This window comes from Austrofundulus limnaeus, unplaced genomic scaffold (assembly GCF_001266775.1).
Source record: "Austrofundulus limnaeus strain Quisiro unplaced genomic scaffold, Austrofundulus_limnaeus-1.0 Scaffold1986, whole genome shotgun sequence".
Taxonomy (NCBI): domain Eukaryota; kingdom Metazoa; phylum Chordata; class Actinopteri; order Cyprinodontiformes; family Rivulidae; genus Austrofundulus; species Austrofundulus limnaeus.
In genome coordinates, this window is record NW_013954388.1 from 1 (window position 1) to 19,227 (window position 19,227).

At 39.2% G+C, this 19,227-nt stretch overlaps 2 protein-coding genes across 3 annotated transcripts in view; both read right to left on the bottom strand.

The window, feature by feature from the left end:
- Positions 1–1,729: 1,729 nt before the first annotated feature.
- Positions 1,730–10,621, bottom strand: stau1 (staufen double-stranded RNA binding protein 1). 2 transcript variants are annotated; one of them, XM_014034139.1, is made up of 14 exons: positions 10,404–10,621; positions 7,941–8,239; positions 7,532–7,810; positions 7,295–7,451; positions 7,035–7,206; positions 6,855–6,950; positions 5,312–5,524; positions 5,078–5,221; positions 4,827–4,973; positions 4,651–4,726; positions 4,248–4,567; positions 4,045–4,167; positions 2,339–2,418; positions 1,730–1,963 (listed from the first exon to the last, which is right to left on the bottom strand). In XM_014034139.1, exons 2-14 carry the CDS (start codon positions 8,131–8,133, stop codon positions 1,876–1,878), a joined length of 2,088 nt encoding a protein of 695 aa, XP_013889593.1. In that variant the 5' UTR covers positions 8,134–8,239; positions 10,404–10,621; the 3' UTR covers positions 1,730–1,875. The 2 variants fall into 2 exon arrangements, with proteins under 2 accessions (XP_013889593.1, XP_013889595.1); XM_014034141.1 differs by having other exon boundaries at positions 7,295–7,448; positions 10,404–10,561.
- Positions 10,622–10,706: 85 nt separating this feature from the next.
- Positions 10,707–19,227, bottom strand: part of LOC106536817 (protein polybromo-1) — a 17,845-nt gene continuing 9,324 nt past the window's right edge. The window contains exons 16-30 of the mRNA XM_014034142.1: positions 18,471–19,110; positions 16,522–16,739; positions 16,246–16,437; positions 15,223–15,380; positions 14,886–15,128; positions 14,396–14,541; positions 14,135–14,292; positions 13,767–13,950; positions 13,469–13,676; positions 13,175–13,373; positions 12,933–13,088; positions 12,055–12,198; positions 11,663–11,727; positions 11,248–11,452; positions 10,707–11,104 (exon numbers count right to left, since the gene is read on the bottom strand). Coding sequence (XP_013889596.1) covers positions 10,941–11,104; positions 11,248–11,452; positions 11,663–11,727; positions 12,055–12,198; positions 12,933–13,088; positions 13,175–13,373; positions 13,469–13,676; positions 13,767–13,950; positions 14,135–14,292; positions 14,396–14,541; positions 14,886–15,128; positions 15,223–15,380; positions 16,246–16,437; positions 16,522–16,739; positions 18,471–19,110 — 3,080 coding nt within the window. The 3' untranslated portion in view covers positions 10,707–10,940. The remainder of the gene's footprint in view (positions 11,105–11,247; positions 11,453–11,662; positions 11,728–12,054; positions 12,199–12,932; positions 13,089–13,174; positions 13,374–13,468; positions 13,677–13,766; positions 13,951–14,134; positions 14,293–14,395; positions 14,542–14,885; positions 15,129–15,222; positions 15,381–16,245; positions 16,438–16,521; positions 16,740–18,470; positions 19,111–19,227) is intronic.

Genomic DNA, 19,227 nt, shown 5'->3' on the forward strand with positions numbered 1-19,227 from the left:
GGGGGGGGGGGGGGTGCAGATAAGCAGCAGCATACCTGATATCTGATACCACTACAATGTGCAGTGTTGCCATAGAAACTGAGATAAAGCTCGTGTAAAATCTTAGATTTTGATTAAAACATGAACAAAAATGAAGGGAGTTTAATGCTGCAGCTTTTGTGCAATCTGCTTCTTTAATAAACCTGTTCTATGTTTTGGAATAGTGGCTGCCATTAAAACACAAAAAGAAAAAAATATTTTTTCATCATCTTGCAGTGCAGCTATCTTTGTAGTTTTCTCCACCTTCAGAACAGTGTTTCAGTCCTGACACACACGCACACACACGCGTTTCTTTCTTGACGCCGTGGGGACCTTCCATTCATGTTTTTTATACACTTTATAGCCTAACCTTGAACATATACCCTAAAACTAATCTGAACCTTTGTCCTAAACCTAAACCCACACCAGTAATTTGCACTTGGACCTGTGGGAACATGGCAGTGGTCCCCACGAGGCTGCTTTTTTTGGTGAAAAAATCCCATGTCAGGAAGGTGCCACCCTATAAGATCGATGCCGTCAGAGATTTCTCTTATTTTTCCTGGTGTTGCCATGGCCACCGGCAGTAATTAGCTCAGGGACTGCAGAGGAAACGTTCAAGAACATGTGACCACATGTTGCAACATAAACACTTAGAAAAAAACACTTAAATAATTATAGATTTGTTAATTTTATAAAACTCTGATTCCTTTCAGAACGTGAGTGAATGATGCTCATCTAGTTAGCTGTGGTGACCGTCTTAGTTTGAGATATTTTACTAACTGAGCTAACCATCTCTAGTCTGTTAATGCTCAGAGTATCTGTTGTTTCCCACCTTATCTACCTTTAATCTCTGTCTTGTTAGCTTCACATTAATTCTAAAACAACCATGTGTTTCTATTTTTAGTCATGTGTCTGTTTTTGTTTGTTTTAAGCTTTAGTCATAGTTTCTAGTTGAATCAAATAATGTTTTTTTTCCTCCATTTTCCAGACTGCTGCCACGGGAGTCTGACGTAACTGCCAGTGGTTTTAAAGGCTTTTAACAAATCTGTCCTTGAAAACAAGCAGCAGAGAGCGAATAATGAACCCTGCTGAAAAACACAAACTGTAAAATCTAATGGAACTGAAAAGATTATCATTAATCTCAAAATTATGACTGAAATGGAAAAGTTTGCCCAGTTTCTCACAATGTTGAGTTGCCATCAGTACTAAATTACAACCAAGTATCACAGAAAAAAAAAACAAATAAATAAATAGAGAAGAACTTTTTTTTGTTTTTGTGCCTGCAAGCACAAAAGTTTAATTCTAAAGGGTGGGGATGGAGAAAGGAAGATGACAAGAGGAAGAAAAAGGGTATAAAGGGGATTGTCCCCGCCACACACAGCAGGGACATCATCACATTACATTACAAGCTACATTTAGCCACATATTCTATTTGGTTGTACATATAAAGCACTGTAGGAAAATCAACAGAGGTTAACCAGCTGCACCCTAGACAAAGATGAGGCCCAAACCTTCAGAAATCTTTTCTTCCAAACTTTCTCACTGTGGGGTAAAACACTTAAAAACAAGGATCAGTGGGCATCACAAACAGGAAACAGAAAGTTCACAGTTAATCATATTTTTCAACCAACAACCTCAAACTCAATGACCAGGATGCAGCCACTTTTTTTTCAAGAAATGAAATAAAAAAAATTATATGTGTACAATTAAACAACATCAAAGATAATATTTTATTTTCCTTTCAACCTTGTTTAACTGTGAACATTTAGTAAAAATAATGAATATGAACAGTGATAGGTTTGAGCCTACAGTGTGTTGTGAGTTTTCTCTAGTGCTTTTACAACAACCAAACCTGATCTAAGCTTTGCCATCAAGTGTCTGTGCCAATGTGCTTGAGTTAGCCTGTTTGTGGTGCAAGTCGCCTTCAATTTCCTGTTTGCTGCATCTGAGGGGGGAAYAAAGTCACTGTTAGATGAATCTGCTACAAATTAAACTGTAAATAATCTTATAAAGTTAAAAAACTGACTATAATATAAACGACTTGACAAACTATTTCAACGTCTAAAGTATCAATTAAACTTAAATAAAAAATGGAAGTGACACTAGAAAAACACGTTTATCTAATTCAAAACAAGTCAAATTACAACTCAGTGCAGCAAAACTAGAAACAATTTATAATTAAAGCCAAAAGCCATGATTACTTTAAGTCCACAACTTTAGATTTTGCTTACTTTCATGTTTCTACTTTTTAGAACAAATAAAATAAAACTTAAATGTTAATAAGTTGAAACATTTAGCTCAGTGTTTCCTCTCATCTTACCCTGAGCTTGGTCCATTTCCTGTCCTTTCATTTGACTGCAGGTCAAGTTCAGAGAGCAACTTTAATATATTCAGAGCAGCCTGTAAAGTTAAAAACAGCAGTAATTATTCAACAGTATTAAAACAACTCAGAAGTTAGAAAATGTGTTCTACTTTAAAAAAATCCAGATAGCTTCTTTGTTTTGAAATATAGAAACCATTAAAAAGTTTTATTTGTTATAATAACCAATTAAATTATTTAGGATATTGCATGTTATTTACCCTCAACTTATTTCTTTATAAAGRTGGTCACTGCATAACATTTAACAGTTCATGCTTGCTTTTTAAAGCAATAGTTACTCAAGAAAACACATCTCTTTTGGCATCTCAATCCTGGGTTTTCTGCTTCAGCTTTTCAAATAAACCAAATCAGACGTGTAACTCCTAGAACAGGTCAACCGCTCAGATTAGAAACACATTAAGCTGCCACTGAACACTGACAAGCAAAGAGGAAGTAGTTTAATTAAACAACCCATTACTACTAGCAAGCAGATTGTTATTCTGAAACAAAAAATTTAACTTGTCTTTTCTAGTGTGACTGATTCATATTTTCAAATAAAGGCAGTGTTTTTTACTATCAAGCACTTTCTTCCTTATGATTTGATTCCTTTTTGTCAATTTATGATTGAATAATTATTTTCTGATAATTTCATGTAACCTTAGTCCTGCATATGCAGGATTGTATGGATGAACTTTACTACCAGTGTTTTCGTTAACGATGACGATGATGAAATATTTTCGTTGATGCCTCCTTTTTTCATGACGATAATGAGACGGTAACAAAACAAACATAGCTCTTTGATGAAGAAACGTGTGAGTTTTCGTTGACGAGACGAGACTGGACGAAAATGTTAGTCGGTGGTCTGTCAATCATTTAGAATGCATAGTGGAGGGAGGGACAGCAGTGCTGTTACACATACACGTACGCACACACACAGCAGCACAAAACATTTCCTCCTCTCATTCAGTAAAGAAGGAAGACAAACAGCCTGCGTCGCTTCGCAAAAAAAAAGTTAGTCCGTCACCTGTAGCTTAACAAGTGAGTAACTTCTCCACCATTAAAAGATGTCGCAGGTCCATTCTGAGCGCTCGGAAGCTGTTTGTTTACGTTCATGGCGAAAGTTAAACTCTTTTTTTTTTTTGGCGGGGGGGAGTTAGCAACTGCACATGTCAGTGCTTCTGTTCTGAATAAAAGCCTGGTGCATGTAAACACTCGTTTGCACAAGTTTAATAGTCTACTAAGTTTAGGACTGCATGATGTCCGTTTTTATAAAGAAGATGCATCTTCAGCGTCCTGGCTGACAAGTTTGAGTTGAACCTGTGTGTTCCCCTTTATTGCTTATAATATTGGGCATGTGTATTTTGTATGTTCATTGCACTTTAGCAAATTCTGAGAAATAAAGCCACAAAGTGAAAATGTTTTTGTTTTGGGCATTTTTAGAGTAACACAAATTCACAAATGTTAACACAAATTACTCAAATTAATTTGTAAAGACTAATATGTTGTCTTTTTTAAGACTAAAACTAAACAATTTTTTAAGCTTTCGTCGATTAAAACTGACTAAATCCATTAAAAATAGAAATGACCAAAACTAAGAAGTGTTTTTGTTCAAAAGACTAAGACTAAAATTAAAGTGGCAGTCAAAAACAACACTGTTTACTACCAACCATATCATGACAGGATTCCACGTCTTTTCCAATCCCATGACTGATGAGTGGAGGCTGGGAGGAGCAGTTAATCAGCGACACAAACTCATTCTTATTGTTTTTGGGAAAGTCTGTGTAATCCACCTGCAGAGGACATCCCAGACTTCAATAAACACCAACAAACAAACAAATGCATGGCTCATCACGTGTGCGTTGTTGGTTACCTGCAAGTTCTGCACAGATGCAAGATAGCCGAGCTGCTCCGACGGCCTGGTGATGGGGCCGTGGGGCAGCTGGTTCACGTTGTTTTTGTTCTTTAGGATAGTCTCGGCGGTCATGGATGTCCCAGCATAGAGCAGCTCGTTGGCAATCATGGCAGTGATGGTGGCCTTGCCTGGGTTGGGCACAGCTCGGCTGTAGTCCCTGGCCTGAGATCCCTGGCAGGCTCGGACTGCTTGGGCCACCTCAGGCACCATGGGCAGAATGCCTGCAGGCAGCTGCTGGGGGCTGAGGTAAGGCATGCGGAAGTCCTCCTCTTTAGAACCTTCCGTGAAAATAACATCTGTAAGGTTGAGGTTAGCAGGAATATATTTGAACCCAGACCAGACTGTTTCAACAAACACCTACCCAAKGTCACCTCCTCCACAGAACCCGGTTCAAAGAAGGTCACTTTGCGCCCGTCACTTGGTTTTTTCACAGGAGTCTAAACAACACACACACAAAAAAAACATTAACAAAATGTTGGTCAACATTAAACTGTCTGAAATATTTACTTGGCTTCCTTGGTAAAGACTGAGTCGTACTTTTTCATCAGTTTTAAGAGCTGGTTTGGGAGGCTGAGGCTGAGGCACTTTATATCCTAGGAGTTCCAGCATTTTCTCTGCTGCGTTCCTCTTGGCCACCTTCTTACTCGGTCCCATCCCCTCTGCTGACTGGCCACACACAGTCACCTGGGCCAGAATATTAAAGTAAAAATGAATTATAAGGAATCAGTAGACAAAAAAAAGGAAACAGATTAAACACTGCTAGCACACCTGAACTGAAGTCGACTCACCTGCATGACGAACTCCCTGCGTCGTGGCAGGCCTCGTTCTGTAACCATGGCGTACTCGGGCTCCTTCTCCTTCTTAGCTTGCTGGATCTGAGCCAAGCGGCTGATGGGATTCATGCCCTGGCCGTACTCGGGGCTGGTCTGCAGCTGTTGGCATGAGGAGTTAATCGTTACTTAATGAGGAGGTTTTTAGGTCCGCTCTGACTCATCCCACCCCGTGTTCTACTGGTACATCACCTTGATGATGGATTTGGTTTTCTTTTTGATGCGCGGAAGCTTCTTTTCCACGCTCGGCATGTGGGGCAGCCGCTTCAGCTCGTTCAGCACTGCCGCTGCTGCCAGCTTCTTGGCAATCTTTTTGCTTTTCCCCTCGCCTTCTCCCACGAACTCACCGACTGCAACACGCACTACAAAACTTTTCATGTGTGGAGGACCCTCTTCTTTTAAAACCTGAAAAAAATGACAACCCAAATTCTGCTTAATGTAACTAAATGAAATGCAAGGTGTATTTTTTATTACCAACATTAGGGCTGCAACTAACGATTATTTTAATAGTCGATTAATCTGTCTATTATTTTTTCGATTAATTGGCCAAATCATTAATTACATGAATATGAGTAGATATAAATTAATTTCATTCCTGTATAAATTAAGGATGCAAGTTATTGATTAATCTGAAGTTGATTTATCTTACAGATTGACTAACAATTAATTGATAAGCAGCCATTTTCTTAAAAACRYGAGTTTTCTCTTGAATCAAGAGGGTCTTTCCATAAAATGAAGGATTTTTTTATAATCTGCTGAATTAAAAAAACAGAAGCACATCATAAATATCTTAATTTATTTTGCCAGTTGTATTAAATACTGACTGTAAAGAAATGTGTATTTCTCATGGAACATAACAGAAACTTAATAGGTTGCTGAATGAGGAAAATAGATTAAAAGAATAAAATATGATTTTTGATGGAAAACTGTTATTAATTTATTATAATAAGAATTTATTTACATTTAACACTTGTAATTTTTCTTCAATTCTTTACTTTTTGCTTCATTCTTGTTGGTTCTGTCTGACTAAAACATTGTTCTGACCCATTAAGCGGTTCTGAAGCAGCCCCTGTCCGTCTCCCCTCCTCCTCCTCTCCCCTACTGAGGCTGACCTGCTGCTGCTCGATCGGGTCTTTTATTTATTTATTTATTTATTTATTTATTTATTTATTTATTTATGTATGTATGTATGTATGTATGTATTTATTTATTTGTCCTTAACCTTTTGCTGCTCAACAAATAACTTTGAGCCTCAGTCAGAAAAACTGGAGGGTTTTTATACTTTTGGCCCGAGAGGAGGACGCATTTCCTCCTCGCGATGGGGCTCGCATCAAATCAGACAGTCTTTTTAAAAAAATTAACTGTGGCATATACTTTCTATCCTATCTTCAGATCTACTTGGCCTAACAACACAATTTAAAAACTGGTTTAAAGTTCGAAGTCTCTACTTTTCACTCGAGTCAGAGAGGGCGGATCTTTACAGGTAGAGTTTTTTCTTTCTTCCTAAACTTTATTTAGGTCAACCAGCATTGACAACGCTCTGCAGGTGACGTAAACGGCTCCGCCACACGGCGAGGGATGTATAAATCACGCAACACAACGAATCGATAATGAAATTTGTTGCCAACACTTTCAATAATCGATTTTTATTGATTTTATCGATTCATTGTTGCAGCCCTAACCAACATATTCCTATATATAAAAACCTTGGACAATAATACAAATCAGTTCAAACCTCAAAGTAGACAGGTAAGTTCCGCTTCAGAGATATTTCAAATACTTGACTAATTTCTGATTTGTTTAAGTTCTCCTCCTCGGGTTCACCGTTCATCTGTTAAAGACATTATTCAAATTGTAAAAAGTGTCTCTAAAGCTGGATGACAGCTGTCTGGTAGTTTCACGCTGTTTTTCTCACCACTGGACACTGCTGCAGTACAGGTTCCTTCTGCAGCACTTTCAAAGCCTTGGCAGCGGCTTCGTGTTTGGCTATCTGCCTCGTACGCCCCTTCCCAAAAAACTGCTGACCTCCTACAGAAAGCTCCATGTGGTAGATCATTGGTCCCACTGGAGGAAATGGATAGTAGTACCTGGACATATAAAAGAGTTATTTTCCTTTTTTTTTAAAGTACAGACAAAAGGCAAACGTTTCCGTCATCTCTTGTGACTTGAACTCACTGTTGCATAGAGCGCTGGTAAGGCCCAGGAGCCCGGACGTTGTAGTTAAAGTTTGGCGGTCTCATCCCTGGGTACGAGTCGATGGGTTTATAGTTCGGCTTTTTACCGAGCTTGACACAAAGAGCATTCAGCTCCATGGTATGCGTAATGCCATCTGCTGCAAGAACAAACATTAAATGATGAATGCAAAGCATTAATTGGGAGGAAACGCCAACAGCGTTGGTGGAAGCAGCCCACCTGGGTTCCTGCCCGGGTTGCGGGGTGTCCTCATGGTGGGCTTGGGAAGTGTTGTCTCAGAGAGAGCCGATGCAGCAGCGGAATGCTGGGCTTTCTTGATGCTGGTCCCCTCTGCCTCCCAGTGCTGATCTCCCAGCGTGAGCCTCACTGAGAAAATCTTTGAGTGAGCTGGTCCTTGCTCAGAAAGCAGTTTGTACTCCGGTTGAATCTTGTTGAAACGGGCTAACTCATTCACCAAACACATGGGTGTCTTCTCTTTAGGGTTTGCCATGTTAGATACTGAAACAAGACAAAAACACAATATACTAAGGATGTAGTAAGTTGTAAAGACTCACAGCTTATGAACATTTGAAAGCAATAACGTCCAAATTTGGTTGATTAAAAGAAATCAATAGGAAGAATAACCCACCTGTGGTGGTATTATAAGGGGTGACAGAGCCCGCTGGGAGAGCGGAGGTCCTGACAGGCTGACTGGCACTCTCTGATTGTAGGGCACCTGTGGCACACGGGATGCTATAGCCGGCCTGCGGCTGTCCCAGTTGCAGTGGGGCAGAGGCAGCAGGCACAGGACTAGCAGGACAGGAAAACTGGAGCTGAGACATCCTAGTTGCTCTAGATTTGAAGGCTGAAGTCAAGATAGGAAATGTATAACGTGGGAGGGACTGTGGATTGAAGAGGTCTGAAATAAAGGACTGCCAGGAGGAGAGTCTGTAGGACAGAAATATATATTCAGATATCCCAATAACAGCATCTTGTAAAAATCACTGCATTTAAAACTCATCCATTTTCAGAACAATGACAGCATTGTTTCTTTACACACCTCTTCAAACAAAAACACACACATTTTAATGTGATTCATTGTGGAGGAGGTATTTTGTAATGGTTTAGTTTAGTTTTATTGTAATTGTATTAATGTGTTTATGATTCTGTAACTGACAGCCCACAAACTAATGCTCACTTTACCATTAACACAATTTAAATTATAAAATACAGTAATCACTGGCACCAATCCGTTTACTTGCAAACAAAAAAAAAAACCTTCAACAGAAAGAAACAAAGTAGGGATGCATGATATATCAGCATTCATATCAGTATCGGCTGAGTGATATTGGTCATTTTTTAGAATATCGGTATTGGTCCAATTTGTAAAACTGGGCCGATATTAACATCCAATATTGATTTTCCAATTTTTAGCTTTGTGTTTCTGTTTTGGGAGGGGAGATGGTTGGTTGAACGGCACCTGTTTGATCATTGTGATATTTACGCTGCGTAGCCAGAAATAACTGAAGTAGAGAGCCATGTTAGAGGTCTGGTCGTTTATTTATGGTATCAAGAAAAGACCCAAGTGTGTTTGTGCTTATATGTATAATATAATTTGTGTGTTTGTGTAATATTGGTAAATGTATTTATTTATTTTTTATTTACCATTATTTTACCAGGCAAGTCCCATTGAGATTGAAATATTGATTATCAGCCGAAATTTTCATATCGTGCATCCCTAAAACAAAGCATCTTAAATTGATGGGCAACAAGCTTATTGTATTTTGTTGATTTAAAAGTCTTTTGAACTTTAGTGAAGAGCTGTAAAAGTCATAATTCTGATTTACGTTCCTAATTACTTTTGTGAGTGTGTTGGACAGTGCTTGGAGGACAGTAATTACCAAAGTCCAAGATGCATAAGACCTCTTAAGGCCCTGTCACACTACAACATTTTAGGCAACTTATAAAAATTTTGTCTGACTTTGAGGATGTCTACGCTGAAGATGGACTTTAAAAAAGCCTCTTTTAGATCTAAACATACTGCAACACCAAAAGATAGATCAAATATATACCATATGAGTTTTTTTTTCCCCCCATAATTTTACATAAGTTGTCTAAAACAGTGTGGTAGGGCCTTTCAGATATCAGGGGTCTATCTAAGAACTATATTGTTCAACCCCTGAAGAGGGAACAAATGAAAGAGCCTGCTAATATGTCAATGTTTCTAACCTGTATGTATGTATATATTTATACATACAGGTTATATATATATATATATATATATCAGTTATGATTTGATTAAAATGTTCAGTGAGTTTACAGTATAATTCCAGATCAATCATTTAAAAAATCAGCTGTACAGAAGTTAAAACAGGGGCATAATTAATGTATATTAAAGCAGAGATGTGCAATACATATTTTAGACAAGTTTCCCTTTTATTTGGATGTCCACACCTGTGTGCAGAATATCACTACTCGGATTAACTGGGGTTAGTTTTATGTTTGTAATTATGCCATTTGTTGCAGACCTACGTACAGCGTAAAGGTAACGCAACTTCAAAGAAAATCGTAATGAACTGCACCTGAAATAAATTGGCTTTTAAACTTGGAGAGCAACAGCAACCGGTAAGCTAGCTAGTTGGGTTAGCCGATGCACACAATGATAGAAAACACTCTCAAAATCAGTACTTATGTGCAGTACGTCAGACATATTCCGTATTTCAAATTATTAGACAGTATATGTGTAACTGACATCATTGTCAATACCTAAACTATAACGTTATCTGTAAATTAAATTAGGCCGCCAGGGTTTAATCCGAGCCACTCTTCGGACCACGTTAGCAAAACAGCTTTCTCTCTGCAGAGGCGCCAGTGCATCAATCTTCGCCAAACAAACGATGGAAAACGTTTTTAAAACGATGCAGTAATGAAGGCAAGCTTACAATTAAGAGGTAGCGGTGATTGACACAAATGGAATAACCTGATCATATTGTTTTATCTCGATTTACCGGTCGGTGAATATAACAGAAGCCGGTGTTGTAAAAACCGCTAGGCAGCTAGCGAACAGACACGGGTCGGTGTACTAAAATAAATAATAATAAAAAAGCCTTACCTCGTCGCTCCTTTTGTTTTTATCACTCCATAAGAAATTGTGGTTTAATGTCGCTTCAGATGACAAGTTCTAAGCGTTATTTTATCATCAAAATATGGCCAGAGAGGAGGTGAGCATTGGGAGGACAGGGCAAACACTAAAGAGAATAGCACAGGCTTGATTTTTCTCCCGGAAGTGACATAACCAGACAGGAAGTAATTTACAAATTAAATTTTCAAAATAATTCAGACAAATATGTGTCCAAGCAATGTAAGAAAGACAGAAAGAAAACGTTTAGAATTTTATTCTCATTGCATCAGTAAGACAAAAAAAAAAAAAAAAGGAAAAAAAGGGAAAAAACACAAGTTAGGCAGAACTAGTATTTCAAATGGTATAAAAACGCACACATAAATCACTAAGAAGCTCATTATTTAAGCCAATAAATATAAAACTGGTGGCGATTCACTATAAAATATTGCTTCTACGGTCTATCATTTGAAAACTTCACAACTTGAAGATAAGGGTAGTTAACTGAGGTGAGTGGTTCCATTCAGGAGGTCACTGGTTGTAAGCCTGACAAATATTTAGAGAGTCTCTCAGCATCAAGTCGCGCAAACGCCACAGTGCGTCCACCATGGTGGTGTGAGCTCCTTTGCTCTTCAGCCAGTGGGCTGGAAGCCGACTCTCCTGTTCTTTGGTCAAGTGAGCGTCTCGTCTTTGAGCTGTTAAGGAAAAAAGATAATCTTCATTAAAGCAAAAGACAACAAAAAACTGTCCAACTTTTTTAAAATAAATTATCAAATTGATGTTTACACAAATGCACACACAGACTTACAACCATTTAATAGGTAGAAAGAATCACCACCTTTGAGTGTTTGGTCCCACTTGCTGACAGTGCTAGTCTCTGCATTTAATCCCTCGATGTACTTCAGGTAGGCCTCGGAGTGGAGCACCCTTTGTGTTTTTGGAGGTGGTGCCACAAACATGGGAGTGGTGGGTTGCAGATGAGATGGCTGGCCCTGTCCTGGATATGGTGGAGGAGCGTGTTGTCCTGGACTGAACATCCCAGGCTAAAAGAAAAAATATTTTTCTTTGTAAACTAGTACTGCATCCAGAATACACCCATARATGATTATTTGGCTTTGTTTCAAATAGTCTAGCTTTTATTCACTATATGACTTTCCTCACAGCKAAARGTTAATTATGCTAGAAAAAAAATCTTGCCTCGTCACCAGGTTTTTACTTTATTTAAACAAAAGCATTTTCTGCCTTGTGCTCACCTGTTGCATAAAATTTCCTTGTCCTGGACTTCCTGCCATGCCGTTCATTCCTGCACCCATCATACCTGTAAAAATACACAACTCAGTTTGGACAGATTAAAAAAAAAAAAGAAAACTAAACTGCTGAGTTTATGTTAATCAGTTAGTCAATGAATATCAGTAAAATGTTAGTGATATGGTATCAGTTTTGTCATGCGTTACATGTTTGAATGTGGATATTTACGTTGTTTTTTTTTTTTTTGTAGTATGTGTAAAATGAGATTTATTGCGGGTTTTGACAGATCACTGTGTAGCTCAGGCTGTGCAGCCCGTGGACCAGGTAAACCCCCTCCAGCAGGAGAGACACGACTGCATGTGACTGAGCAGGTGTGGCTGGGACAGTGGGCCCTTACCCTGATGAGGCATGCCAGGGTATCCAGGCATACCTTGCTGGAGATGGTGAGGAGGCAGGTGAGGTGGCATTGGGGCCACACTCAGCAAACCCTCATGGGGGCCCTGCATGGGCATGTAAGGTGGGCCGTAAGCTCCCATCATGCCTTTGGGAAGAGGGCGAGGAGAGCACAATACATTCATGCATAAGTTACATGCAGCTGACACTAAACATGCACTAGAACTACTGCTTAAAGTGGCCCTTTTCACACACTGATACTAATATAGTAAAACATTAAATTTTAAAATTAATTTTATTTTACACTTTTTCAATAATAGATGTCTCTAAAATGTAGCGATGCATACTTTATTGTATTAAGTGTGAAAATGTATGTTTATTACTTAAAATAAAAAAAAAATGTTTTTTTTATTATTATAACAAACCCATTATTYTTATCTTCCAACAGTTAAAATATTTTTCACAGCTGACCTCCAGCTAAGGTTAGCTTAGTGTAAACTGTTAAAAAGCTCACATACGTAACACCTGAAGATACAGAGGGTTCAGTGTGTGAAAGTAGCTGACAAAACAAATGGTTAAAAATGTATGAATGTTAAAATAAAAGTACGTATATTAAATGGAGAATAAAAATGCATTCGTGGTTAAAACAATCATGCAGTCAATGTCGTGCAATATCACATATAAAGCAGATGATAATGAAAATAAACATAAAATCTGTAACAGCTGTAAAAGGACGATAGAAATGCTTTCAAAATGCAGTAAATGCAAAACAGGTTTAAAAATGTTTGGAAAATGAGAAGATTGTTTTTTTTTAAACAGTCCGGCCTCACTTTCCTGCTGCCTTGTAGTCAAAACACTCGTGCTGTCTCTGAGAGGGGTTACCTGACACAGGTGTCATGGTCTGGTTTATCATTCCCATAGTGCTAGGCGAAGGCACCACCCCCATCAGTGCCCCTACAGGGGTACCTGCTCTAGGGGAGCCGTGCTTGAAGAACGGCCTGTCGCGCTCTTGCTGCTCCACTATTTTGGCTGCTCGCTCTGAAACYCACAGAAACAGGTTTCCAGTCGACTTCAGCTCACGCAAAACCAACGACTGAWCCTGCCGGTGGATCATGAGGATTCACCTTCATACTCTGCTTTTTTGGAAGCTTCGAGGTTTCTCCACTCTGTGCCGACCAGTCGACTCAGCTCCCCGAAAGAAAAATCTGGGTGTCGAGCTTTAATGACGGCTCTCATTTCACTGCTGAACAGGATGTAACCGCTCATGTTGATCTTCCTCTTGGCTCCTTCCTTCTTCGCTAATCCCTTTATCTTAGGAGTGGCCTTTATGATAAAGCACACAAGCAACAACAATGTAAATATTTCTATAAGTGGTAGAGCCTTTTAATATGTTTTTTCTTAGGTTAATGTATGGATACTTGGGAWGGCGTGTAAGGCATCATATCCATGTCGCTTGACAGAGAGGTTTGCATCTGAGGGAGTGAAGGCGTTGATGGACCATCTTCATCTTCATCCATTTCTTCCATGTCATCATCTGCATCCTCCAGGTCTGCCAGCTTAACCTCGAGCTCATCAATTTTTTTGTTCAAAAAGGGCGAGGCCTCCTTTTGTGGCACAATCAGTTTCCTACATTCACCAAATGAAAGATGACACTCAGACTGGAAGAGTAATGATTCTGTTTTACAACAAAGCAATCACCCTGTTTAACTCACAAACCTGAAGTAAAAGACTTCGTCCTCCAGCACTTTGGACGAATATGAGAAGCGTTTCAGCCCCTTGAACTTTTTCATTTGTTTCTCAGCCTCGTGGTATCGGCTCTCACACAGCAGGACGTCGTCCTCGGAATACTCGGTTGGTCTGCATGACAGGTAGTCCTTAAAGCAGGACACCACACATTTGCCTGGAGGGCAGACAGGCAGAATTAAGCTCGTTAATTAAATTGTTCTCTCACACAAGCTGAGGTGAKGAGGCCTGTAATTTAAAGCAAAATTACAAAGTGGCTGGAAAAACAGGTGTCTAAATCACAGTGTGTGCACTCTGTTTAAAGAAATCTATYGATATATTTTAAAGTGTCAGTGAAATACCTATGACACAAGTCATGGGCAAACTCTCCTCCAGATGACTCAGAAAGACTTCTCTTTTGTAGAACATCTTTGTTGGTTCGTGCTCAGTCTCCTCAGGATGAATGAAAATGGGTCCAAAGAAGTAGGTAGTTCCATTCTGTACCCACAGCTTTTCTATCCTGCAGAGCACAGATCGTAAATAAACCTATTTTCTAAAAACATATTCAACATCATTTTACATTTGATTTAGTTTCCTCTGTAATGAAATGCACTTTCACCAACCTGGCAACCCGAGGTTTTGACAGACCGTGTGATCGGATGTAAACACAGTCCCCCACTTTAAACCACAAGTTGTTGAAGTGTAGCTGCTCGTAGTGCTGACAGCTGGGCTCAGAGCCGCTCATCTCCATCGGGACTTCTTCCCTCTCCTAAAAGAATTTGCGTGCGCACACAGAGGAAGTGTTTGCAATTTCACCATCTTTTGTACTTGGAAAGCAAAAGTCCTTAGCCACCCAGCTCGGCATCAAAACATGCGTGTCAGCAGTCGAAAAGTTAATTAAGCCTCTGTAGTAAAGGGAAACTGATAATGTTTGGCTTAAGCAACAATCCTCTAAGGATTGTATTTTCCTTTTATCAATACCTATAGGATTATCATTTACACCTAGACTAACTGTGCAGGCTACGTGGTTTAATGGTAGCTCAATATTAATGTCAATTATCAGTAACTAAAAATTGTATTCTGTAATGTGTTCAACTTTATGAAAAATCTCACCTTGTCCACAAAACTGCCACTGTCCACGTACGACACGGTTAGTTTCTCRAGGTCGGGCTTGACGAACATTGAAGCTACGCGGACAACAGGAAGTGGAACCTCCCGAGGTACTAACTTCACAGAACTTTCAGGCATGGCCCAGATTTTGATCTTCTTGAAGGACTTATTTCTGGCAGCGTAGCGTGACTCACACACATAGACATCCTCAGCTTTAAAGCCCTCTGGCTGCATTTTGAAATAATCCTGCATGAACCAGAAAGAAACGCAGTTTGGGATTTTTGAATTTGATGAAAACACATTGTTGCTAGAGGCGGTAAAGGTTGGAGAGGTGTCTTGCCTTCACACAGATAACCACACATTTGCCCAAAACTTTGCTGAAGGGCGCTTTGTTGTAATAGTCGCTCTTGAAGACCTCTTTTTCCAGGAATTTGCGAGTAGCCAGGTGAAAGGTCTCGCTGGGTCTATAGAACCAGCAGCCATGGAGCCATTTCCCACCTGCAGACACAAAACCAAGAAAACATTTTTATTAGAAAATTTACGTTATTCAGCACACTCCAACGTTTAAAACATAAATGCAATAATATYCATCCTCAAAGGTTTTAGCAGAACCTTGACAACATGTTTGAAGTGGTAAATCAGAGCTGCACGACAGCGCCTATTTAATAGGGGTGCAACAATAAATGCACCCGTATCGAACAGTGCTTTAGGTTCAATACACACTTGTATCGAACAATACAGATTTTTAAAATTTACTTTATCAACTTGTCTTCTGAAGATGCTCTATGTTGAAGGATCAGTGGATCTGTGTTCGACTACTCTACCTAGACTGCATTTTTGAGCACAGATCAACTGAGAAACTTGCTGTTTCAGCAACATTTAATTTAAAAACTGTACTATTGAGGTTAAACAAATTTTCATAATTAATTTAAATACATTACAAGTTAAAATGGGCATGGAAATTTCTCTTTTCTGTATCGAAAAAATATCGAACAGTGAGACTAAAATATCGAACCGAACCGAATCGTGYATTTTCTGTTTCGTTGCACCCCTACCATTTAAATATTCTTTCTGAGACGGTAAACTGTGAGACAAAATTAATTAGATAAACAAAGCAGAAATATAAAGTTGGGCATAAATTTGTTGCAAAATAAGGCAAAAAGTGACAGTTTCTTCTATTTTCTTTTAGTGTGTAGTTTATAACTAAAGCTACAAGCAATTAAGAATGTGTAAAGACAGATACTTAAAATCTAACATATATTGAAAATAGTGGTTAACACATTCTGTATTTACTGTACATCTTAGATCAAAATTGTTATTTTTAAGGGTAAATAAATTGTTCAAAAAGTAGAAAATGTGTTACCTGCTTCATCTTCCCACAAACGTTCAATACAGACAATATGAGGCTTCAGGTTTGGTTCTGATGGCTCCACATAGACAAACTCTCCCACGTGGTAAGTCCTGTTTTCAAAGCTGAGCTCCTGAGTGTACACACGCTGCGACTCGGAATCGGATTGCCACTCCTCTTTTGGCAAGTCCTCTTCTTTTCTGTCTTCTACACAGGAGAGGTGAAACAGATCAAATGACAACATTTTGAACGGTCTTCACACCAGTGTTACCGTGCCAAAAGGTRGCCAACCTTTGTTTTCCTCCTCTTCTGCTGCTTTTTGCTTATCCTCCTCGATCTCTCTGGGAATCTTCTCCTTCTTTTCTTGCTCTACGTCGTTGTGCAGGTGCTTTGCTGAGAAGCTGAGCGCAGAGGAGAGTAAAATCTCCCCGTTCTTACAAAGCTCGTCTCTGATCCTAATGAAAAACTGCTGAAGCTCCACTGCATCCTCAAATGCCTCAGAGTCTGTCCTGCAAATCCACAAAAAAAAAAAAAAACATCCCGTGAGAGAGCTTTTCAGTCGCTTGTTTGACCTTTTGTTGGATCTCTCTTCTTGCTTTACAACAACAACGCAGTGGGATCAGTTTAAGTCTTGTCAAATTCTTTCCTCTTGACAGGAAATACATGGCTGTGTACTGTTTTCACTTTTACCCTATAAATAATCACCATTTCTAGTTCAAATTTAGAAAAATAACTATAAGCTAGGGCTGCAACAACGAATCSATAAAATCAATWAAAAGTGTTGGCAACGAATTTCATTATCGATTTGTTGTGTCGCGCGATTTATGCGTCCCTTGCCATGTCGCGGAGCCGTTTACGTCACCTGCAGAGCYTTGTCAATGCTGGCTGGAAGAAAAAAACTCTACCTGTAAAGATCCGCCCTCTCTGAGACTCTCGAGTGAAAACTAGAGACTTCGAACTTTAAACCAGTTTTTAAATTGTGTTGTAAAAGACGTCTGATTTGATGCGAGCCTCGTCGCGAGGAGGAAACGCGTGCGTGCGGGGTGGTGGGTGGGGGGGGCACCTAAATCCATCTTTTGTTCCTCTCGGGCCAAAAGTATAAAAAAAAAKCTCCAGTTTTTTCTGACTGAGGCTCAGTTATTTGTTGAGCAGCAAAAAGGTTCAGGACGAAGAGAAACAAATAAATAAATAAAAGACATGAGCAGAACTCCTGGTCTGACTCAGTAGGGGAGAGGGGAGGAGGAGGAGGAGGGGGCTGCTTCAGAACCGTTTACTGGGTCAGAAGAACAATGTTTTAGTCAGACAGAACCAACAACAAAACAGCAAAAAGTAAAGAAATAGAGAAAAATTATAAATGTTAAATGAAAATAAATTCTTATAATAATAAATAGTTTTACATCTAAAAATCATATTTTATTATTTTAATCTATTTTCCTCATTCAGCAACCTATTAAATCCCTGTTATGTTTCATGAGAAATACACATTTCTTTTCAGTCAGTATTTAATACTACTGGCAAAATAAAATTGTTAAAATATTTATGATGTGCTTTTGTTTTTTTAATTCAGCAGATTATAAAAAAAATCCTTCATGTTGTGTAAAGACCCTCTTGATTCAAGAGAAAACTCCAGTTTTTAAGAAAATGGGTGCTTATCAATTAATTGTTAGTCAATCTATAAGATAAATCAACTTCAGATTAATTAATTAATCAATATCTTGCATCCCTAACTTATACAGGAATTAAATTCATTTATATCTACTCATTTTCTTGTAATTAAGCGTTTTAATGATTTGGCCGATTAATCGAAAAAAATAATCGACAGATTAATCGATTATTAAAATAATCGTTAGTTGCAGCCCTACTATAAGCATATTAATAAATCAATAAATATATCATTGAGATATCTCAAAATTAACATTATTYTAATAGTACAATCTATCTTTTTTTTCCAAACACATTTTTCCACTAAAGAGCTGTAAACTTGTTTCCTGGGTTAAATTACTGAGMGAACAGAGATGCTTGGAAATGTGTAATATGAACAGCATCGTCCCGTCTGCACTGAGCATCAGTTTCATATAAAGCCGCACAAGAGAAAAATAATGCATTTGGAGGGAAGTTAATTTACTTCATTGCCATTCCATACACTCATCTCTATTTTCTATTTCTGTAGTTTAAGATTTTTTTCCCTAAACCTTGATTGGATAAAGCCCAAAACAACTTTTTCAGAAGAGCTGCCATACCTGTGCAGCCTCCTCGCCTTTTCCAGCACTTCAAACACGTGCTCCTGGAAGACATCCAGCCTCCTGTAACGGCCGCGCTCCACATTTATCCTGACGATGTCAAAGTTGAGCGGTGGCTTTTCCGGGGCAGCTGGATCCACAGCGGGAAGCTCAGCCAGCGAGTCGCTGTAGCATCGACCCTCTTCGTCCTGGTGGCCCATTACAGACACAAACAGATTCCTGATGAGCTCTCGCACCAGAGATCCCACAGCAGCAGGACCAGAGTCGTCGCCTCGCTCCTGCTGCTTCCGRGTCTCCAGCAACACTCGGTGCAACACCAGAGCATCCCGGTAGATCAGAGACTCGGGCTCATTGTAGATGCAGGCGTTGTTGAACATGAGGGCAAAGTCTTCAAACAGAGCTTCGACATCTTGGTACCGGCCTGCTGCCATGTGGCTTCGAATGCGCTCCATGTCGATGGGTTTCTTGATTGTGGCGTAGTAGTCAGGCAGCTCGGCACGAGAAGGCAGACGGAGGAAGATTGTGCTTAATCGCCGACCTCGGCTGTCGGTGAAGTTTCGCACGGCATCGTAGAGCTCGTTCAATTTCTGCTGAAGGGGGGTGAGGTATTTGGACTTTTTCGGAGAAACGACACTTTTTCCTAAAAACAAAAAAAAAAAATGTGATTAGCTAAATAGACTGAGCAGAAAGCAAATCCAAGTTAAGACTTAAACAAACAAAATCCAAAAACTACAATAAAACCTGTGCAAAGTGGAAA